The sequence below is a fragment of the Larus michahellis genome, chromosome 2 (assembly GCF_964199755.1).
Source record: "Larus michahellis chromosome 2, bLarMic1.1, whole genome shotgun sequence".
NCBI lineage: Eukaryota > Metazoa > Chordata > Aves > Charadriiformes > Laridae > Larus > Larus michahellis.
The window spans coordinates 70,423,008-70,442,368 of NC_133897.1; the positions used below are offsets into that span (position 1 = coordinate 70,423,008).

A 19,361-nucleotide genomic window follows, 5' to 3' on the forward strand; every position below is an offset into this window, starting at 1 on the left:
CCAACTATTAATTCTATAATATATCTGGGAAAGCAGCATGGGCACCAGCTATTTATCTGGATATTGCTGATGCACGTGGTTACAAAATTTACCTGAAACTATATCCTTCCCTGCTTTTTCCTCTTCTTTAAAGATATGTTCTTTCTATAAACAGTTCCTGTGAATGTCAATAAATTCATTTGATTACAGAATCCAACCACTTATCTTTGAGACAAAACTCTCATTTCCTGCTCTGCATACATACGAATCTTATCATAGAAGGTCTACACGCTCTCAGAATAGCATTTGACATAGGATAATGAATACATCATTGAGTGAGACCAGCATATAGTCTTTCTGGAAATATTTGTCTAAGGTGTAGCAGAAAGACAAATTCAATTCAATCCATCGCCTGCTAATGACATTTCCTTTAGTTCTTGAAAACGCTAGACATATACACAAATGCAACATCACAATAATAAAGCTCCACAGGTCAGAGACCTCAGTAATATTATCATTCCAAAACGATCTGAATATCTTATTATCTCGATAACTTGCTGTGTCAGGCAAACGGCTTAATGCTATTAGCCTAATTCTATAAATTTACTCGAAGTCCATAATTTTTCTAAGCTACCACTTAAAATGAAACGCACGATACACAAGGTTCCACGCTGACTCACTCAATGAATGTCTATGACGGCGTATAAATGATTCTCTTTTCTTCCTTACCTCCAGATGCTCTAAAATATAGGGAGGGTTTGTCATGCCAAGCCTCAGCATAGCTCCCTCAGGAATAGCTTCAACCAGCTTCCACAGAAGCATAGGGAGGTCTGTGCCAATGTCTCTGCCATAAGCCCCTGTGTCTTCACTGGTCAGCCATATCTCACAAACACCCTCTGTGAATAAAAGAAAGAGATAATTAACAAATCTGGTTTAGAGCTGTTTATTTTATCATACAGCTGCTCACTCTTTTTAATGCAGTATTTCACAAGGCTATTATGCAGCCAGACTGGGTATTCAATTGCAAGGGGGAGGGAAGGAGAAGGAAGGCTTATCCCATGGGTAGCAGTGGGTTATTAAGTTCATTTTATGAGCACAAGAGTGCTACAACAATGCTGTAAATTATCATTGCTGTGGAGTGATTAACATTCACAGCCAATGACTAATTCTGTGCTGCCTCTACAACAAGTCAGTCAAGTCTAGTACTCTGCTCTATTTTTTGAGCCTAATTCATTAAACACAAGCGACATTACCCAAGCAAAGAGTATGCATTAATGGCTGTTACTCGTAGTTAACTTATTAACTGGTAAACTTCCAATTAGCAAAAATAGCTCTAAAGCACGGTGATTAACATTCCTCCTCAAATAACTATTAAAAACTCCTGTTCTTTAAATTATACAATTAGCAATGCAATATTAAGGCTGTATTGAAAACGTTAGTGACCAGTGCATGACTGAGTGATAGTGTTGGAAAACCTGTTTCCTGGCAGTTAATACTTTATTTTCCATCAGTCAGGGTCTTAGGAAGTAGTATATTTGATTTATATTGTAAAGAGAGGTGACCTTGAACACTGATATTTGGTAATAATATCCTCCTGCTCAAAGAGGGGAAAGATATCGCACCACCCTTTAATAATAGCTGAAAGCAATGAGGTTTCACGCAGTCACTTCTATCACTCTGCCCAGCTTCCATCCTTTTTGCTATGCAATTCATCTCCCCCTCCTCACTCCCCCAAAGCAAGAAATAAGCCATTGAAAACACAGTGGCTGGAGGAAGACTCCTGTAATTCCCAGCAAGATAAGATACCATTAACTCACCAAAGAGTTAAATTTCTAATAAGGACAATGGACCAGTAAAGAAAACATCCAAACACTAGAAGGTCCATAATTCATCAAAGCACTCTTTGGACCAGCAGAAAAGGTATCACAAAATGTAAATGTTTATATTACAAATCTACACTTAAGATGAGGAAAACATAAACACGCACGCAGACTTTAATCACATACAAAGTAATAATCCTAGAAAACCAGAAGTTTTACAAAAATGTACACTCAAGGCTGCCACTTGAACTCACACTGTAACAATAAAGGTGAACAGCAGGCTACGCTCAGCATCAAAGCTAATGCTGTTTTTTCAGAAAGATTTTCAGTCATTTATTATTATTTATAGAACTAAGAATATTTAAAATCCAAAGGTAAACCAAGAAACTCGTAACTTCTGAAGTTTTGCTTCAAGAATAATTTAGTGAGAGAGATGTATAATTTTGTTCTTGTAAGAAGTCTGGTGGAAAGTATTCTTGAAGTACTGCTTTTCGGTTATCCAGCTTGCAGTCACAACTTTGTAGTCACACTCAAACTGAGCTCCCCGATGCCTGATCAGGTACGCAGAATCTGCTAGCAGTATACAGTCACACCTCGGATTCCACTGCAGTTGCTAATGTTTTCAGAATTCATCTCACCACAGACAGTACCACACCATGAAACATACTCTAGGGTTTGCTGCCTGCCCTACGCTTTCCTGAGATACAGAAAAAAAGAGGTGAACTGTATATGTTACATTTTAAAAATAAGAGAAACATAAAGGATCTAAATGATGGGTAATGTTATCTTTGGGGTTTTTATTATTATTATTATTTATTTATATCAGTCTCCAATAGCCATTAGAACACTGCAAACCACAGTGATTTACTTGCCAAGTTTCTACTGAGACAGAGTAATTCCCATTTTAAGCTTTCAATCTAAGTAGTTGTATAGGTTTTAGGTTTGTATTGTGGGGTGGTTGGGGTTTTTTTTATGCAAATGGCTAATGGAATACTGCCTCACAGTTACCAGATGAACACTGAGGAAAAAAAAATAAATCACTGGCTTGGACTGGAAATAACATTTCCATGGAAAACAACAGTGAGCTTTTAAAGCTGCATAGGTGGGGACCATTAGCCCCCTGGTGGGCTGAAACTTCAAATTAAATCACAAGAAGAGGAAGCAGCTGTAATAGTAAATCAGCAACAACAGGAATAACTGTCTCATCTGCTCTCCGATCAGGGTGTTGAACAACAAGCAATGGGAACAATTCATGCTGAGAGCACCAAGGATGGAGTCTTAAGTTGGGGGGTGGGGGGAAGGCGGGGTCGGGGAACACCTGTACTGGGGAAGAATGTTCACTTCTCAATTTCAGGCTAACAAAATGATCTTCAAATACTGAAAGCTGCTATGAGTGCTAAGTATTTACAAGTAGGGTAAATCGACTTGGTACACAACTGTGTGTGATAGAGATTTGGTCATCTGTTGTTAGGCTGTTTATTCTAGCCCTTTGCATCCTGAGTTTAGGAGTCTAAACTTACACCGGGTAAGAGGAGAAAACAACAGACCTCCCAAACAGTATTAATAAAATGAACCAACGCTTCCTATTTTCACTCAACCCCCTTCCCCTCCGTACTCCAGCACTATTTAGGAACCTATTTAAATCCACTGCCTAATCACATACAGTATTTTTTTCCTCTTTTGCAGTGAACCTCACTAGATCATTCACCATTCTGTTACTGGATAATTTTGGTGCTAATAAAAGCAAGCTGATTTTGTAAACAAGAAAATTGATCCAAACTGCAGAGTTTGGATGTGCAAACTCAGAACATTTGTTACAGTATTAAAGCCAATTATCATTATATTCAAGTAATTACAAGTCTGCCTTTGGTCACAGCTCGCAGTTTATTTCTCACTCTGCCATCACTACCCAGCACAAAAGAGTAACCTCAAGAGCTGGCTTCTGATCTCTGCTCTGCTGTGATTGGAGATGACTGAGAATGAAAAATGTTGGAAAAAAAAAGGTTCCAAGTAAAGGAAAGAGGTTCTCAGCCTATTCTTTCTCCAGCGTCTCAATACAAAGAATACTCACTATCCGACATGGGTTTTAACTTCATTTTTTGTGGGGTGGTCTAAACAATCCTTGTCATGAAGAAGACAAGAAATCCTGCAGTTGTCACTTTTATGAGATATGTGCATTTCTGTTTTAGAGATCACTTTAATAAAAAATTTCTGGCATTTTTTATTTCACTTTATTTTCATGCCACTATTATGAACACTGTTTTCAGCAGTAGCATACATCTTTTAAATTGAAGGGAAACCTACTCCATCCAAAAAATTAATTTTCTTCAATCTACAAAAATGTCTGAAGATGTTAAAATATCAGTCACTAATCCCACTGAAATTCTCCTATTTGTTAACCTGCTGTACTTTGTACAAATGAAATTCAGTCACACAATCCCCTTCTTTTTTTCTTGTCCTTCCCTTTGTCTCGTTCTTCTCTTTCCTGTGAGATTTTCTAACGCGAACAGGAGTGGCTTCTCCAGCAGCACAATTCTCTGCAGGCTGCCTCGGTGGGGGACCCCTGATGCTGACCTTCTCAGTAGTCCACATATGCTTATCAATAACTGCCTGACCTCCTTGCTATTCCTTCTCCAACGGTGAATCCTTACAGCAACCTGCAGTGCTGTACAGACCATAGAAATACCTCTCCCACTGCACCACGGAAATCTGAAAGACCATCTGCCAAGGGGAGGCCTGACTTAAATGTTTGTCAAAAATTGCCTGCAGACTTGAGGACAATCAATCTGACCCTGCCATTCCTGATCACACCCTTAGAATTAAAAAGAAATACAAAATCGCAGCCAAAGACAGAGAAAAGCTTGGAAAAATCAGATTCACTTTAAATCTGCTCACTGTTCAGAATGAGCTTACCGTACATAAATTCATTTTCTCTCAAATTATTTAAGTTTCCCCTTATTTATTCAGCATGGATTTTACAGTCACTATTTACATACTTGATGCAGGGCATGTGCCTGATTGCTTTGGTGAATCAGTGCCTTAACTGAGAAACTATGAAGACATCTGTGTACATACCATATTCACTGTATCAACCTGAATATAATGCAAGTTAAGCAGAAATTGAGATTTGGGGTAATCAAATTCCTCCTACACTGCTGAAGTACTCTGCAAGCATTGATTCACCACCTAAGAGTCCATGCCTCCTCTTAGACAGCTCAACCATATGGATCACCACTGAAAGATCCCATTGCAGGGACTTCCTGAAAGAGTATATAAAATTTGGGAGTTCATCAAGAAATCCCTGTTTGACCTGTATGTATGAGGAGTTTCTACAGGAGAGAGAGAACGGATTGACACACAGTCCTGTACAAACACATTCTATCCCAGACTCAAAAAGTAACTCACACCTGTCACACTCAGAAACTGTGGGATATCTGGCAAGCAGATGACGAAAAGTAGACTGAAGAAAAAAGACAGGTCTAGGTACAAAGCTGGTGAAAGCTGTCAGGATCAGTCATCTAAAGGATCCATATTTTTTCCATACTTTGGAAAGCGTAGGTCAGCTTATGACTCAGCAATACTACATTCAGACAACTGCAGTACTGCAGCTCTGCTCATGACATACTACATACAAATTTGTCCCATCACAGTCTCATTTTCACTTTGAGGGACAAAGCTCTATATAAGTGACTCACAGCCTGTCTTTCTACAGGATCTTTATTATGCCCAAACATATCTTTTCTTTTCAAAAGATCTATCTATGTTTTGACCCTTCTGGACAGTCTTAAGGAAGTGAGAGACAACTGTCCACTCCTGCTTTCTTAATGCTTGCCACAAATAGCAGAACAAAATCTGAATGGCATCATAAATGTTGACTGACCTACTGGAATGCAATGCTTGGAGAAATTACTAGATCCCCAAAACTCCTGATAAAAGAGAAAGCCTAGCAAAAGGATAACTGGCTTAACCAACCCTTTACAACACAGGATGAAGCAATGGTTGGTTGAGTGGCCAGGAAAGTCTGTTCAGCGTCAGTGCACTTCAAAATGAGGACCCGAAAATCTGAATCTTCACTATTAGAGTCACAACCACTAGTTTTTAAGTATCTCTTTAATAGCAGAAATTGCTTTGAAGCATTGATTAATATTACATAAAGACCTGCTACACACAGGGACTTAATGTAAAAGCCTGAACAAATTCCATTTTATGTGGTCATCAGAAAAGCCAAAAGGTAAAGAAAATTCTGCACACATGGTAAAAATTTATTTTCGTGGGATCACAGTATAGCTTAGGTTGCAAGGGACCTCTGAAGGTCATATAATCCAATCTCCTGCTCAAATCAGGTCCAATTAGACGAGATTGCTCGGGCCCTTGTGCAGTTTTGTTTTGAATACTTTCAAGGACAGAAATACCACAGCCATTTTGGGTAATCTGTTCCAATATTTGACCACCCTCAGGGTAAAATATTTTTCCTTGCACCTAATTGCAATTTCCTGAGTTCTAACTTGTCCTGTTACCTCTCATCTTATTTCTGCAAGACCTGTCTGACTACAAGACAGTCAGGCTCTGCCTTCTCTATATCCTCCCATTAGGCAGTCACAGACAGCAATAAGATCTCCTCCTAGCTGTCTCTTCAAAAGCTCAACAAACCCAACTCTCATATGTCATGTGCTCCATCCTCCTAATCACTTCAGTGGCCCTCTGCTGAACTGCTCCAGTAGGTCAGTAAGCCTTGTCCTAGGGTGCCCAAAATTGACGGAGCACTCTCCCCTTGAGGTCTCATAATTGCCAAATACAAGGCACTAGTCACTCCCCTGGGCCTGTGGCTGCATTCTTGCTAAAAGCGTCTAGGAGGCAGCTGATAATCGCAAAGGGGTTTCACTGCTGATTCATGTTCATCAGCTTGCCCAGAGGAACTCCAAAGTCTGCAAAGCTGCTTCCCAGCCAGTCAGCTCTCCACATCCATACTGCAGCATGGTGTTATTTTGTCCTGGATAAAAAAGGAATTTTACTTGCCTCTGTTGAACTTCATGAAGTTACTGTCAGTCCATTTCTCCAGATGGTTGAGGTCCCTTGCAATATTAGCCAAATGCTCCAGCCAGTCAACCATTCACCTAATTAGGTGTCATCTCCCAATTTGCTCAAAATGCACTGTCCACACTGTTAATAAAGACATGAAATACTGTCCCCAGTATTAATCCCTGCAAACTATTAGTAACCTCCAGCTAGACTTTACACCATAGATCACCACCCTGTGAGTTTGGCAGTCCAGCCAATTCTTTCAGCCACCTTACCATCCACTTATCCAGTCCGTATCTCAGCAGTCTAAGAATATTACGGGAGACTACGCTGAAACCCTACCTAAATTCAAGGTAACACCCACCCCCCCCAGACCAAAACAGAAAACCCCAAAACCAAACCCTGCCACACCCCAAAAAGCAAACAAAACACCCCCAAACAACCCCCTTCCCCCAAAATACCAAAACTTCACGGCTTTCCTCTTCTCCACAAAGCCAGACATCCCATCAGAAAAGCCACTCAGTCCAGCCACATGATTTGCTGTTGGTAAATTTACGCTACCTGTTCCCAAACACCCTCCTGTCCTTCATGTGCCTAGAAACAGCTTCCAGAAGGGTTTGCCCCATAGAGAGTGAGGCTCAGCTGCCCTGTAGTTCCCTAGATCCTCCTTCATGCTCCTCCTGAAGGGTATGGTGACTTTTCCCTTTTTCCAGCCATCAAGAATCTCCCGATTGTCATGCCCTTTGAACGATGAGAGAGAGCAGCCTCATCATGACATCAGCCGGCACTCTCAGCACACTTGGATGCCTTGCACTGCAGGATTATTTCTATTACTTCTGGATGTCGGCCTGCAGTTACAAAAACTACAGCCCTGTTTTGCAAGTGCGTAGCTCAGTATAAGTCTTTAAAGCAGCTGTGGTTTCTACTACCCACAGGATGACACATATATTAGAGTGCATAGGAAATGAACACACTAACTTTTATGGTCTACATATTTTTGAGAAGAAATGTATTTGGGAACAAATATGAAGTGACATACAGACCAAGTTACACTGACTCAGAGTATTCCACCTAGGTAGGATAACATATAATTTTAAAAGCAGAACATTCAACAATATCAATGTGGAATATTCTGTTTGGCAGTGTTGTCTACTACACTTAGTAACAAAATATAAGATATTTTTTGTTTCTCCTTAGCCAAAACGCTTAATTTAAGTAAAAGTTTGCACACACAAATGAGTAAAGTTCTCATGTATTTATATACATGCTATACGTTAGTATATATGCATGGTATGAAATTCTCAAAACCATATTGAAGCCATAACAGGAACTTGATTTAAAGGATCATTTACCACAGACATGACGTAGGTACTTACAACAAATTCCTGATCCTGCAAACTAATGGTTAAAAGTTTGGGTTATATTTGGGAACTCCAAAACAGAAAAATTAATTGTGCCTTGGACCCCTTTAACTCGTCTGGAAATTGCTTTTTCAAAAGTATGAAGCATCCTTTGAATTTTACTTAGTTATCTTTCCAAAAAGTAAAACATGATATCTCACTTATTATGTAAGTTCTAATCAGAGCTTAAATGAACTCTGATGCAAAAGAGCTCAAGAAACGGCTTATGAAGCTCAATACAAAAGAGCTCAAGACACGGTTTGATCCTATTTCAATGAATATCTCCTAATATATTTTAAAAATATTACATTTTATACATTTTTTCCCCTCAAAGTGCATTCATATTTCTTATTTTATGTAATTTACAAAGTCAAATCAGAGCTGGACAACAGTAAAAAATTAACAAGCACTCTTAATTACTTTTAAATTATAATAACAAAACGTTTTGGTTTTGCACAAAATTAAAACCCAAACACTCCCCCTCCCCCTCAACAATAAAACATACACACACTTCTACTACCACCTTTCGCACTAATTTTTAGGGTTACTTTGGAGATTTTATCAAAACAACCACACACTGAAATGAATAGTTCTGGCCCAGCTACCTATCTAGTCTTCAGTAACATCAAGCTAACTTTAATGTAAGGTTACTCTACCATCAGCTTTACATTTAGTTGTGAAGTATGATAGAAGAATTTAATAACCATATGACTAACAGTGGCTTTCCATTTTATCTTTGGTGGTTATGGAAGTGGAAGCTACAAAGCGATTTATTCAAGATTTTCCTTTTCAAAAGTCATGCACCTCAAGGATGAAACTGATGAAACTGTTTAGAACACGGGTCCCCTGAATATGCTTATTTATCTAAATCCATTGTGTAAGTCGCAAAAACAAAACTGTTCCTCTTGCAGCAAATGCTTCACCATTAAGATATCTACAAAGGAAGATGCCTACCTGCGACTGTTGAAGGGTTTAGCAATTTTACAATTTATATCAAATATTGTTACTTTTGCCCACATCTGTGACTATATTGATAAGCAAAGAAAAATATTTTGATACAAGTAATTTGAAACAAGTAATAAGAAAGCTTGTGACAATAGTAAAAGTTTAGTTAAAATTATTCCTTCTTTCTATGATATTAATTAAAAAAAAAGTTACATAGAGTTCCCAATAAAAAGCGTGCAGCAGACAGGGCCAACTGATCATGAAATACCAAAGACAGCATAAGAGGTTTCTCTCTCCCACAAAGCAAACCCTTGTCATTGCTTATAAAAGAGGTCATTCTACCCCTATAGGGACCTCTGCTCCTAATAGCTTACTGCTAGAGCATAAACTAGCAGCCCTGTCTTGCTCGTTTTGTAGCTGCAGTGCGTTAGCAAAGGGGAGAGGAAGGGGGGGAAGGAAAAGGAACAGTATAATAGGTCACGTGCTGCTGCAAACAGCGTGATAGTTATGAGTCCAGTTTCATTCTGCTAGAACAAGAGAGACTCAAAAGGGCATCAAGACAGCCAGGCCGCAGAAGTTTGCTCAGTGCCAACACTGCAGCATTATGCATCTTGCTTTCAAGGAGGATTAATGATACCATACATCATGATGATAAATTGGATTTTGTAGCCCGTTGAAAGAGAAAGGGGAGGAAAGGATTTCGAAAAAACTGGAGGGAAAAAAACACAGTTGAATTTCATGAGTTGGTCCTATTTCTCAGGTTGAGGGATGGGGAAGTTGTTGTTTAAGAGAGAAGTCTCTGTTTTTTCTGCTGGCTGCCTGCCTATGACCCTCGTATTTCCAGGCATGTGTTACCTACACAATGGCCTGTTTTGAAGATTAGTTCTTGCACAAATTAAAAAAAAAACAAACCACAAATGAAAAAAAGAACCCTCTGCTTAATCATGACACTTGCCAGTTGAAAAAAGACAAAACTGAAATTTGCCATTCCATATACAGACATTCTACAATAATTAAGTTTGTTTTCAGAGATGGTAGACATCTACTGCCTAAGATAGCAGAATAAAAGTCTTATTAAGGTATTTGTGTACATTTGTGTAGTGTATTAATGATCATGGACAGAATTAGCTCTTTGCGGAACCAAGAACTTTATTCAAGAAGCAAGTTCAATGATAAGCAATGGCACACGCATCAAGAAAACAAAGCATAAAGGACGGGGTGACCACAGGTAATGGATTTTGCAAAAAGGCACTTAAACACAAAGGAAAGCCATTTCAGAAAACACTAGACAGGCATGAGTTTAATTATTAGAGTTGTTCTGCAGCCCTGTATACAGCATACAGATATGCAGGTGCCTGAAGTGTGGAATTATTGTTCTCAGCTCTATGCCTCACTAATACACTTTGTGAAGTATTGATATGCGCATGCTGTTCTTGCGCTATGAGCAGAGAGAGAGTACTAGACCCTCCACCAGAAGGGTCAGTCTAGCACCCTGCAGAAACACTCTTTAGCTACTGAAAAGAGAAAGAGCAAAATTTCCATAAACTTAAAACCAGAAGAACTAAAATTTATTATTTCTATGCCTATTGTCAAAACACAAATGAGAAATCTGCTTCGAACTCTGAATTCAAAATGATGCATATGAGAAATCTTGTTTATGACTTAGGAATTCATTGGGAAATGAAAAAGGGTAACATGCCACTCATTATACCATACGCTCGCTGTTTTAAAACCAAAACATAGGCTATCGGTCTGCTGTAGATGAAGTATCAGATGCAAAAGGTCACACGCTGCACAAATTCAAGGAAATGGTCATGAGCTGTAGGCATATTACAGGATGCAGTGCTAATTAATGGAGGCTTTTTACTCAGTATCCATCTCTGAAGTGCTAATGAGTTTGGATTAATTTAAACAACATGTTTTCATGGAAACTGATTAATTCTTGGGAAGTAATATGGCATACCAAGTTTCAGTCATGATAAATATCTGTAGCCAAGCTAAATAACTCTCTGAATCTGAGTTCGGAAAGAGAATAACTTACAAATTCTACAACAGCAGCTTGCACGCAAGCTACCAAGGTGTGTTAGAGATATTTGACATGGAAACTCATGCTCCAGAAAGCATTCACCTGCCCAAATCTCTTGCATTTTCGAGAGCTGAATCCTATAGTCCTATTTCAGTCAATGTTTCTGACCTCTTTGTTTTTTTTTTTTATTGATGAACAGCAAGAGTAGAAAGAAACCACATATTGCATATTTACAGGTGACATTTCTAAAATTACCTGGAAAGTAGTTGGAAATAATTTGGGTTACCGTAAAATGTTGGAATTTTAAAATGTAATTAAAGAAAGGAAATAGCTTATGTCTGTCTTTGACTGAAAAGCTAGCAAGAATGCACAAATAACTTCTGGTCTGCCACATATCCCAAGATTAGGGGAGACATCTTTTAGAATGTTATGTGCTCTGACCACAAAAAACCCCTTGGAATTAAGAAGAAAGTACTATCATAAGCGACAAATGTAACAGCGTCAAATTCTTTGTTTCACACTAAGTTATGAGCCAAGATATAATGTAAGCCTCAAACGGCAATACAGAATACAGAAATACTTTAATAAAAAAAAGGTTTGTTTTGCTTTGTTTTTCAGCAATTCTCCTATATATAACAGCGATTTTACCTTACAGTACTGAATCCTAAGGAAAAGACTGATTTTAATTACAATTATTCTTTGTATAAAGTGAGAAAATGGCTCAAGGCAGTCGGCTAAACACAGAATGCACTTTGGGAACCCCAATTCCATAAGCCAGCAATACAGAGGGTTAATGCATAAATATAGTTTCCAAGGATGATAATCCTTACCAAATGTTACTTCCACACGATAGCATAGATAACACCACTCATTCATTAAGAATAATATGCCCTGTACCTGCAAGCACGTCAACTTGTACCTGACTATAAGCTAAAACAGCTCAGTAGCAAAGGCAATAAGTAATGTCAAAATTAGAGGTGGTGCCTCCTTTTTTAAGAGAAAAGCAATAATCAGGAAAATATACATTAAAAATTACATAGCCTACAGATGAATATAACATCATAATAAAACATGCCAAAACTCTCCTCTAATGTTCAGTATTACTTAAAATATTTTCTCAAATGGATGGTATTATCTCTGCAACTCAACTTGACCAAAAAAAGGAGACTGCTTGTATACCACTAGTAACGTCGTTTCCCTAATTCTAAATCATGAAGTCGTTTATCTACTGAATTCTCACTGAGTACCCAGAGCCTCTGTGGCGTGTTATCACCTCAATCTAAATCTATTTAACGTATTCAGTGATACATCACCAAAATATATCATAATCAGAATGCAATTAAAATCTGTTGGAGATGTCCAGAGGAAGGTCAAAGTGAAATCATTCAAGGGTTTTGAAGGATATTAATGTATTTTTGTAATGCAGACTGATGGCCGTTAAGGTCTTATTCTAAAATGTCAATATAGGAACACGAATTGAATCAAAATTGAGAGAGATGAGCTTTTATTCAGGAATCTTTATCAAAAAAATACTCAAAGTACAATTATTGAATCTTTTCAAGACTAGAATTCAACCAAGAGCCTTGTCACTCAGAAAACCAATTTATTATTACATCTACTAAAAAAACCGCTGAGCAGATGTTTCCTAGAGTCGAGGAAGAAAAAAACTTTAAAAAAATTATTGAAATAATCTAATAATATCTCTATTTGTTAAATAGTTTTTCTTTAATGACTTGGTAGAAATCTGTAAGTGTTATACAAGTTTACCTTTGTCTTCATTTACAGTTTTCTGTAATGTGTTCCTTATACCTATTACCACCATTTCTACATCCTAACTTTAGGTCTGAAAGACAAAACCCACTGATGTAATTTGAGGAAAAAATTATAAAGGTATTGAACTTCACACATCTTACAACAGTTGCTCAGCTGCATTAACTGCTAGAAAGCCATCATTAGGGAAATCACGATAAAAAAATAATACACTTGCCATAAAGACTTCTTTAATGAGTTATCCCTAACACTAGGAGATCACATTTCCCTTCAAACCAGGTAATTGCATTTCAAATACTACTCCTCTGAGCAGCAGTTCTAGTGTTTGAGGAATAGTGCTGTTATTACTTTTTCTTTTGTTTCTTGAGATGGCTTTTCCATCAGGAGTACTTTTCATCATTCCACAAAGAGTTCAGTTTTAGGAGACTCATCTAACCCGTAATGGGCATGCCGAGGCACCATTTATAGGCGATTAAAGAAAGAATGTGTATTTGATTTTAGAAAGGAGAGGAGCAGGGAGGGAAGGTTGGGTTCCAAAGCCTGACTGTGGTGTGTGCGCACGTGCTGAGGAACACGTCGCTGGGACAGGAACACAAAAAACACCAGAGCAGTTAGGGCAAGCGGTGCGATTTGCCTGATACAGCACTTTTGCCAATGACCTCTGCTTACCAGATGTTTCAAGGGGCAGAGGAAAACCAGTTTGGACAAAAATTCTTCCAGGCAGCAGCAGTTCAGTTCAGTCCGTCTTACATAAAATCCTCACATGTCAAGCATAAAAAGGAAAATCCTTTGAATAGCATACCAATCAGGTATGTCTTTTCTAAAGGCGCATGAAAATCTTGTGAATTCTCCTACTGCTAAGTGCTATTCATGTTATATGATTTTGTTCAATTTGATTATAGATGCTTAAACAGGCAGTGATACTAGGAAAACAATTAATTGCAAATAAGTTTCAGGCCAAAGAGTCTGAAGTACTGAGGGAGGGTTTTTTTTGTTGTCACTACTATTTTAATACAGCTTCTTAAGCATAAGCATGCTTAAGAAGCTGTATTAAAGTTTAAAATGTTCTGCCTTTTAACACTTACAATACTATTAGCACAGCATATCGATGGTTAATCCACTTAACAGTAGCACTGAAATCAAGTCATAGAAATCTATGACTAATATGTGGCTTCAAATTCCACAAATAAATTATCTTTAGAGGAACTTAAAGAATCATTTTCTTTCAGGACCCTATAAGCCCTGAAGATGAATTCCAAACTAAACTTTATAGAGGAATCACAAATCAAACGCAAATGCTATGCAAAAATGTTCTTCAGTTTTCTGAAAGAAATATGATCCAATAATTAAAGAAGTACTTTTTAAAATATGTTTGTATTTTCTGATAACGACAGATGGGATATTTTGTAGAGCAGTTTTACTAAAAACGCCAAAATGCATATCACTAAGTTGAATAAAGAAATAAAATACCTACAATGCACTACGAAGTCATCAAATATCTAACACAAAGCATGACAAAAAATAAAAATGTATACTATCATATACTTTGCACTGCTGCAGAGGAAACACGCTGCATATACATACGCCACACGTCACTTCTACATATGGAAACAAGCTTTAGCAATGCTGGAAACAAGAAGTAACCTAATGAAAGGTCTGTTCTTCCCCTGTTTTAGAAATGAGAGAAATGTAAGTTCTTACACAGCATGTTTTGACTGTCAATAATTCCTTTTTAACAACATGAGCTTTATCGCTGAGTCACATGCTGCAATTTCCAAATAATCTAATAAAGGTTTATAGTAACTCTTCAGTCATAGCATAACACATCTTTTTGTCCCTACACAACAAGAACAACAATTTGGCTGCAACTTAGAACATGTTAAATACCTTTTCATTTTTTTTTCTAGGAAGGGAAATGGTTTATTAACCATATATGATGGTTAATATATGAGATTATATCATATGAGATGGGAATGAAGTGGCTTTCTGAGTTTACCATATTTTCAGAAAGATTCCTTTCTACTATTTCCTCTCTCCTATCTCCACCCTCTAGTAAAACACAGAAAGCAATGACCTATTTCAACATTTTGCCTCAAAGGAAAATTAAAAGGATGCCATAAATTCGAAATAAGGATCACTGAATGCAGTGAAACATGTAAGCATAAAACCAAAAATGACGCACGGGATGAAAACACTTCCCTGGAACCTACAGAGAACCTCTAGACATGGCTGCAGTATCTCAGCTCAGATACTGTTTGATACTCAGCCATGGGAAAGAAGTCTTTTAAGAATGAGTGTGAACGCATAAATGCAAACAGAAATCAGAGAAACGAGCAAAACTGACCCTGTTAAATAACACCACACAGTATTAACTACAGACTGGCACAGAAAAATAAACTGAAACCTCTTAAAAGAAAATTTTCAAAAGAAATACATTCCTTTCCTCTGGCTGAACAAAATATCGAGTCATCTTGGGATTACAGTGAAGTTTGCCACCATTTATTTAGGTTTAGAGTTACTATTCCAAAAAGGGTTTTGATGCCACTCTTACGTGCAAAACATTAGTTTAAATCTACATTGCTTTGTAGGAATACAGAAGAATGGACAAGTTTGAGCTTCCATTTTTTAAAACAACTTACATTTTGCATTTACTAAGAACTGAGTTACTAGATCCCAATATTTTAACTGAATCCTCCAATTCAAGTCTCCAATGTGGACTCACGTTCCTTAAGCTCGTTTTTAAGAAATATATCTTTAATCAGGATACATAAGAAAACAAGGCTTGCACGCTGTGCATGTATCATTCTATCCCAGTAACTTTTGAACTCATTGGCCAATTTCTATCAGATTTAACAGAAAACCAGAAATCTCAACAACATTATATTCCCACAAGTTTCATGAACTCTAGTAACCAGGTGGAGAAGCATGGCCCAAACAGTTGTCCCACTTAAGGGAAGGCAGGCAGGACTCTGCCACTACTCAGTTTATTTGGCTGCAGCTACCAGGCAGGATTAGCTACAATTCCTCCACAGCAGGGGTATCGCAGGCTCTATGAGGAATGAAGCAGGGTTCATACTGGTGGAGAAGAATATCAGCATCACAGGGCAAAACTTTACGTAAGCAGGCTTTATCACATCATGAAAGAGTTGGTCTTCAAATAAATACCATAAGCATTGTACAAGTACACAAGAATTTGCAACTTGTAATTACAGTTACTGGTCCAACTACTTTAGTTTACCTCTACTTATACCTAAAGAATATTATGTGACAATAACCAACAGTACGGGACAGTTAAATGATTCTCTGTCTTCAGGTTGTTAATATTCTTTATCACTATGGCTCCAAGCGATTCATCATACCATATGCTTGAATGCAAGCCACTGGAGCAATAGTTTTCCTGCATGTTCTCTCTGTGTACGTTTCTATGCATGAGAGAACAAATGTTGAGACTATCTGACAGTGTCCATTTTATTTTGCAGGTCTGTTCCAACACATTTAACCATAATGCATATCTCCTCTCTTTCCTCCCCTTCAACCTGCCCTGTCAATGACCTTACACCCAATTTAAATGAACCACCCTTTGCTAGTAATGAGAAATCAGACTCAGTGATGGTTTGTTAAAGCCTCTCTCATAAAAGAAATCACATCCATCTTTTCAATAATTTTGAATCATATGAGGACTTTTTGGCTTTAAAAAAAATATAATCTTTCACTAGTGATGTTAAGGAGGCTGGATGTCAAAGTTCAAAGTAAAATAATTTATTCGTTCCAGCCCTTAACTATAAACTTAACATAAGAGAATCACAGCCTAAGCAATTTCTGTGCTGCTGTTTGAGAATGACTAAGTTTTGCTGCTCTCCCAGATCGAGAGGATGGATTTAGTAATTCTCCCCACTGCACATTAATGCCTTTTTCCCCCTCTATAGAGCAGCACTCAAAATACATGAAATCGACAGCACAAATTACACAAAAGAACCCATGAAATTTACCTGTAAATAACTCCAATAAGGACATTTAATATCAAATTTTTCTCAAGTACTCTGAAATGATTACAGACAGATTTACAAATGGATTCAGGCTCCCAGCTCCCACTGATATCCTAGAGCACTGATCTTTACTTTAGAAAGATATTTAAACACTTCTGAGCTCATTGTCAAAATATATGAACAGGGAACCTGGTTAGTACATTTTGTATGGAGTCTGTAATTCTTCTTCAACTTCACACAAGAGCTTCTGGTACCTGTTGTGTTTACTCCAATCACTGAAACAGAATGATACAATAGCTTGAAATTCTGGATAAGAAGCAAAAACTTGCAAAAATGGACTCCACTTTAGCCTGGATAAACAATTTAACATGTAACGATTGCAACATAAAAGTGTTATTGATTTAGAGAAGGAGAACTCATAGGAAAGTGTCTGCCTCATTAAAAACAGGATCATAAAACAAAAAGCTCTGTGCTGCTAGACACAAACTGTATTGTGTCTTGCAGGAGTGTCAAGTCTTGGCAAACATCCAGCTGCTGAAACATTGCCAGGCACAACAGATATATATTAATGAAGGATAATCTGTAAGAAAAGCATTCTTTCATAAACATTTTTTTCTTTGTAAAACCATCAATCAACTTCCTAGATGAGCACCATGTGGCTCAGCTTAAGAGATCCTCAGAAATGCTTCAGTGTCCATAAACCACTGCCTGACTTCACAGACTCGGTGCCTTTCAGTGCCCATTGTCCCAAGTATTTGCTGAAGTTATTTGGCTGGCTGTCAGCAGCTAATTCTGATTTGTAACTCGGGAAACCAGCAGCGGGAGGTCGCTCAGACCTGACTAGTGACATCCTCAGCACCAATTAGCCAAGGTGCAGACTGCCAGGAAGGAATTTTTTGCAGTTCAAATTATTTCAAAGAAAAACAGGAACATACAGGACCACCAAAATATCTGTCAGGAAAAGAACTAATCCAAGCATCTTGTTATTTAGCCCACATTAAACTGCAAAGAGAAGCAAAATGATACATTTTGTTCATTTTGTTCAAAAGTTGAATTTCCTAATAAACAAATTCAACAAGTGCATTGGCATTTCAAGAGAGGGGTATTGTAAAAATAAAACGAAGGACAAAGTTTCCAGAAAAATCTTACTACAGAACAGTAATTTTACATGAGTTTTAATAATTGAACTTGACTATCCAGGAAAAAAATACACTGAAAGAATGGTTCAAACTATTTCTACACGTAGAATAATTCTACTGACATTCTGTGGAGCTTATAGAGTCCATCTCAAAGTGTTAACCCCTGCCTCTATTCCATAGGAAAATGGTATTTTTCTTAAGCATCCAGTCTTCAGCAAAGGCTGCTCACTGGTTTCTAATCCAAAGCATTCCAATCTCATTACTTAAAATGTATGTTCCAGTTTTGTAACATACATTAAAGCACTTTTATTTCTACATAATTTCACAAGAGTCAGGATGAGGAAATCAGCATTGTTTAAGTCAGTGGGAGAAAATATAAACAACTTCACTATAGCTGTAACTACTGGATGAGTCTTGCAGCCAGATTCATGAAACATCAGGGACTAGATGACTCCCTGTAATAGCACTCATGCATTTCACGTCAGACTCAGTAGTTAACTTGAATACAATCCAATTTAGAGGTGACTAAAAACCTGGAAGATTTTTGATGGCTTATATATCACCAGTTTGCCTGTATCAAGCTCTAAGCAAAGTGTTAATTCAAAAAGAAATAATACAAACCAGTGCATACGTAGAACATTACTCTTTTAGCTTGGACATGTCCACATAAACTGGCTTGAAGCCGCTATCCCAGGCATTTATTTATAGGAGGAGAATACGAAAGGCACAGAACTCAGCAGAAATCTGTTAGAGAACCTTGATGAATATCCTGGTGACCTGAAGTTATAGCACTACTAATAAAAAAGGTGGCTTATTTCAAGATAGATTGTGTATGTTTACATGAGCTACAAGCACAGCTATGCTTATAGCCTGGTCATACTTAATTTCTTTAAAATCAGTTCTTTAGAAAGAGTCACATAACACTCTGTAACATTAACGTTATTTGTTGATGCCTGAATGATCTCAGTAAATAAATAACATCCATCTTACGCTACGAAGAGCACTTAATTAGCTCTCGTCTAAATTGCAAACACTCCATGGCTATGTCACCCATTGGAGATAAGCTTTTTATTTCAAATAATGAATGCATTTTAGAAACAAGAAAATAAACTGCTTTTTCAAAGAGTGCACTTCACCTTGCTTCTGTTTCTATAACCAAAAGGTCGGTAGATAAGTTTTCTTTTACAACGATTAGTTCTAACGTGGTAGGAATGAATATGAGTCAACACAGTGCCAGGTACTCGATAAACATCAACCCAGTGCATTTTTTCTAAAAA

At 37.6% G+C, this 19,361-nt stretch overlaps 1 protein-coding gene across 13 annotated transcripts in view; it reads right to left on the reverse strand.

The window, feature by feature from the left end:
* Positions 1-19,361, reverse strand: part of CDKAL1 (CDKAL1 threonylcarbamoyladenosine tRNA methylthiotransferase) — a 424,762-nt gene that overhangs the window by 157,200 nt on the left and 248,201 nt on the right. For all 13 annotated transcript variants that reach the window (XM_074575804.1, XM_074575806.1, XM_074575810.1 and 10 more), the window contains one exon: positions 709-875. In XM_074575804.1, coding sequence (XP_074431905.1) covers positions 709-875 — 167 coding nt within the window. The remainder of the gene's footprint in view (positions 1-708; positions 876-19,361) is intronic.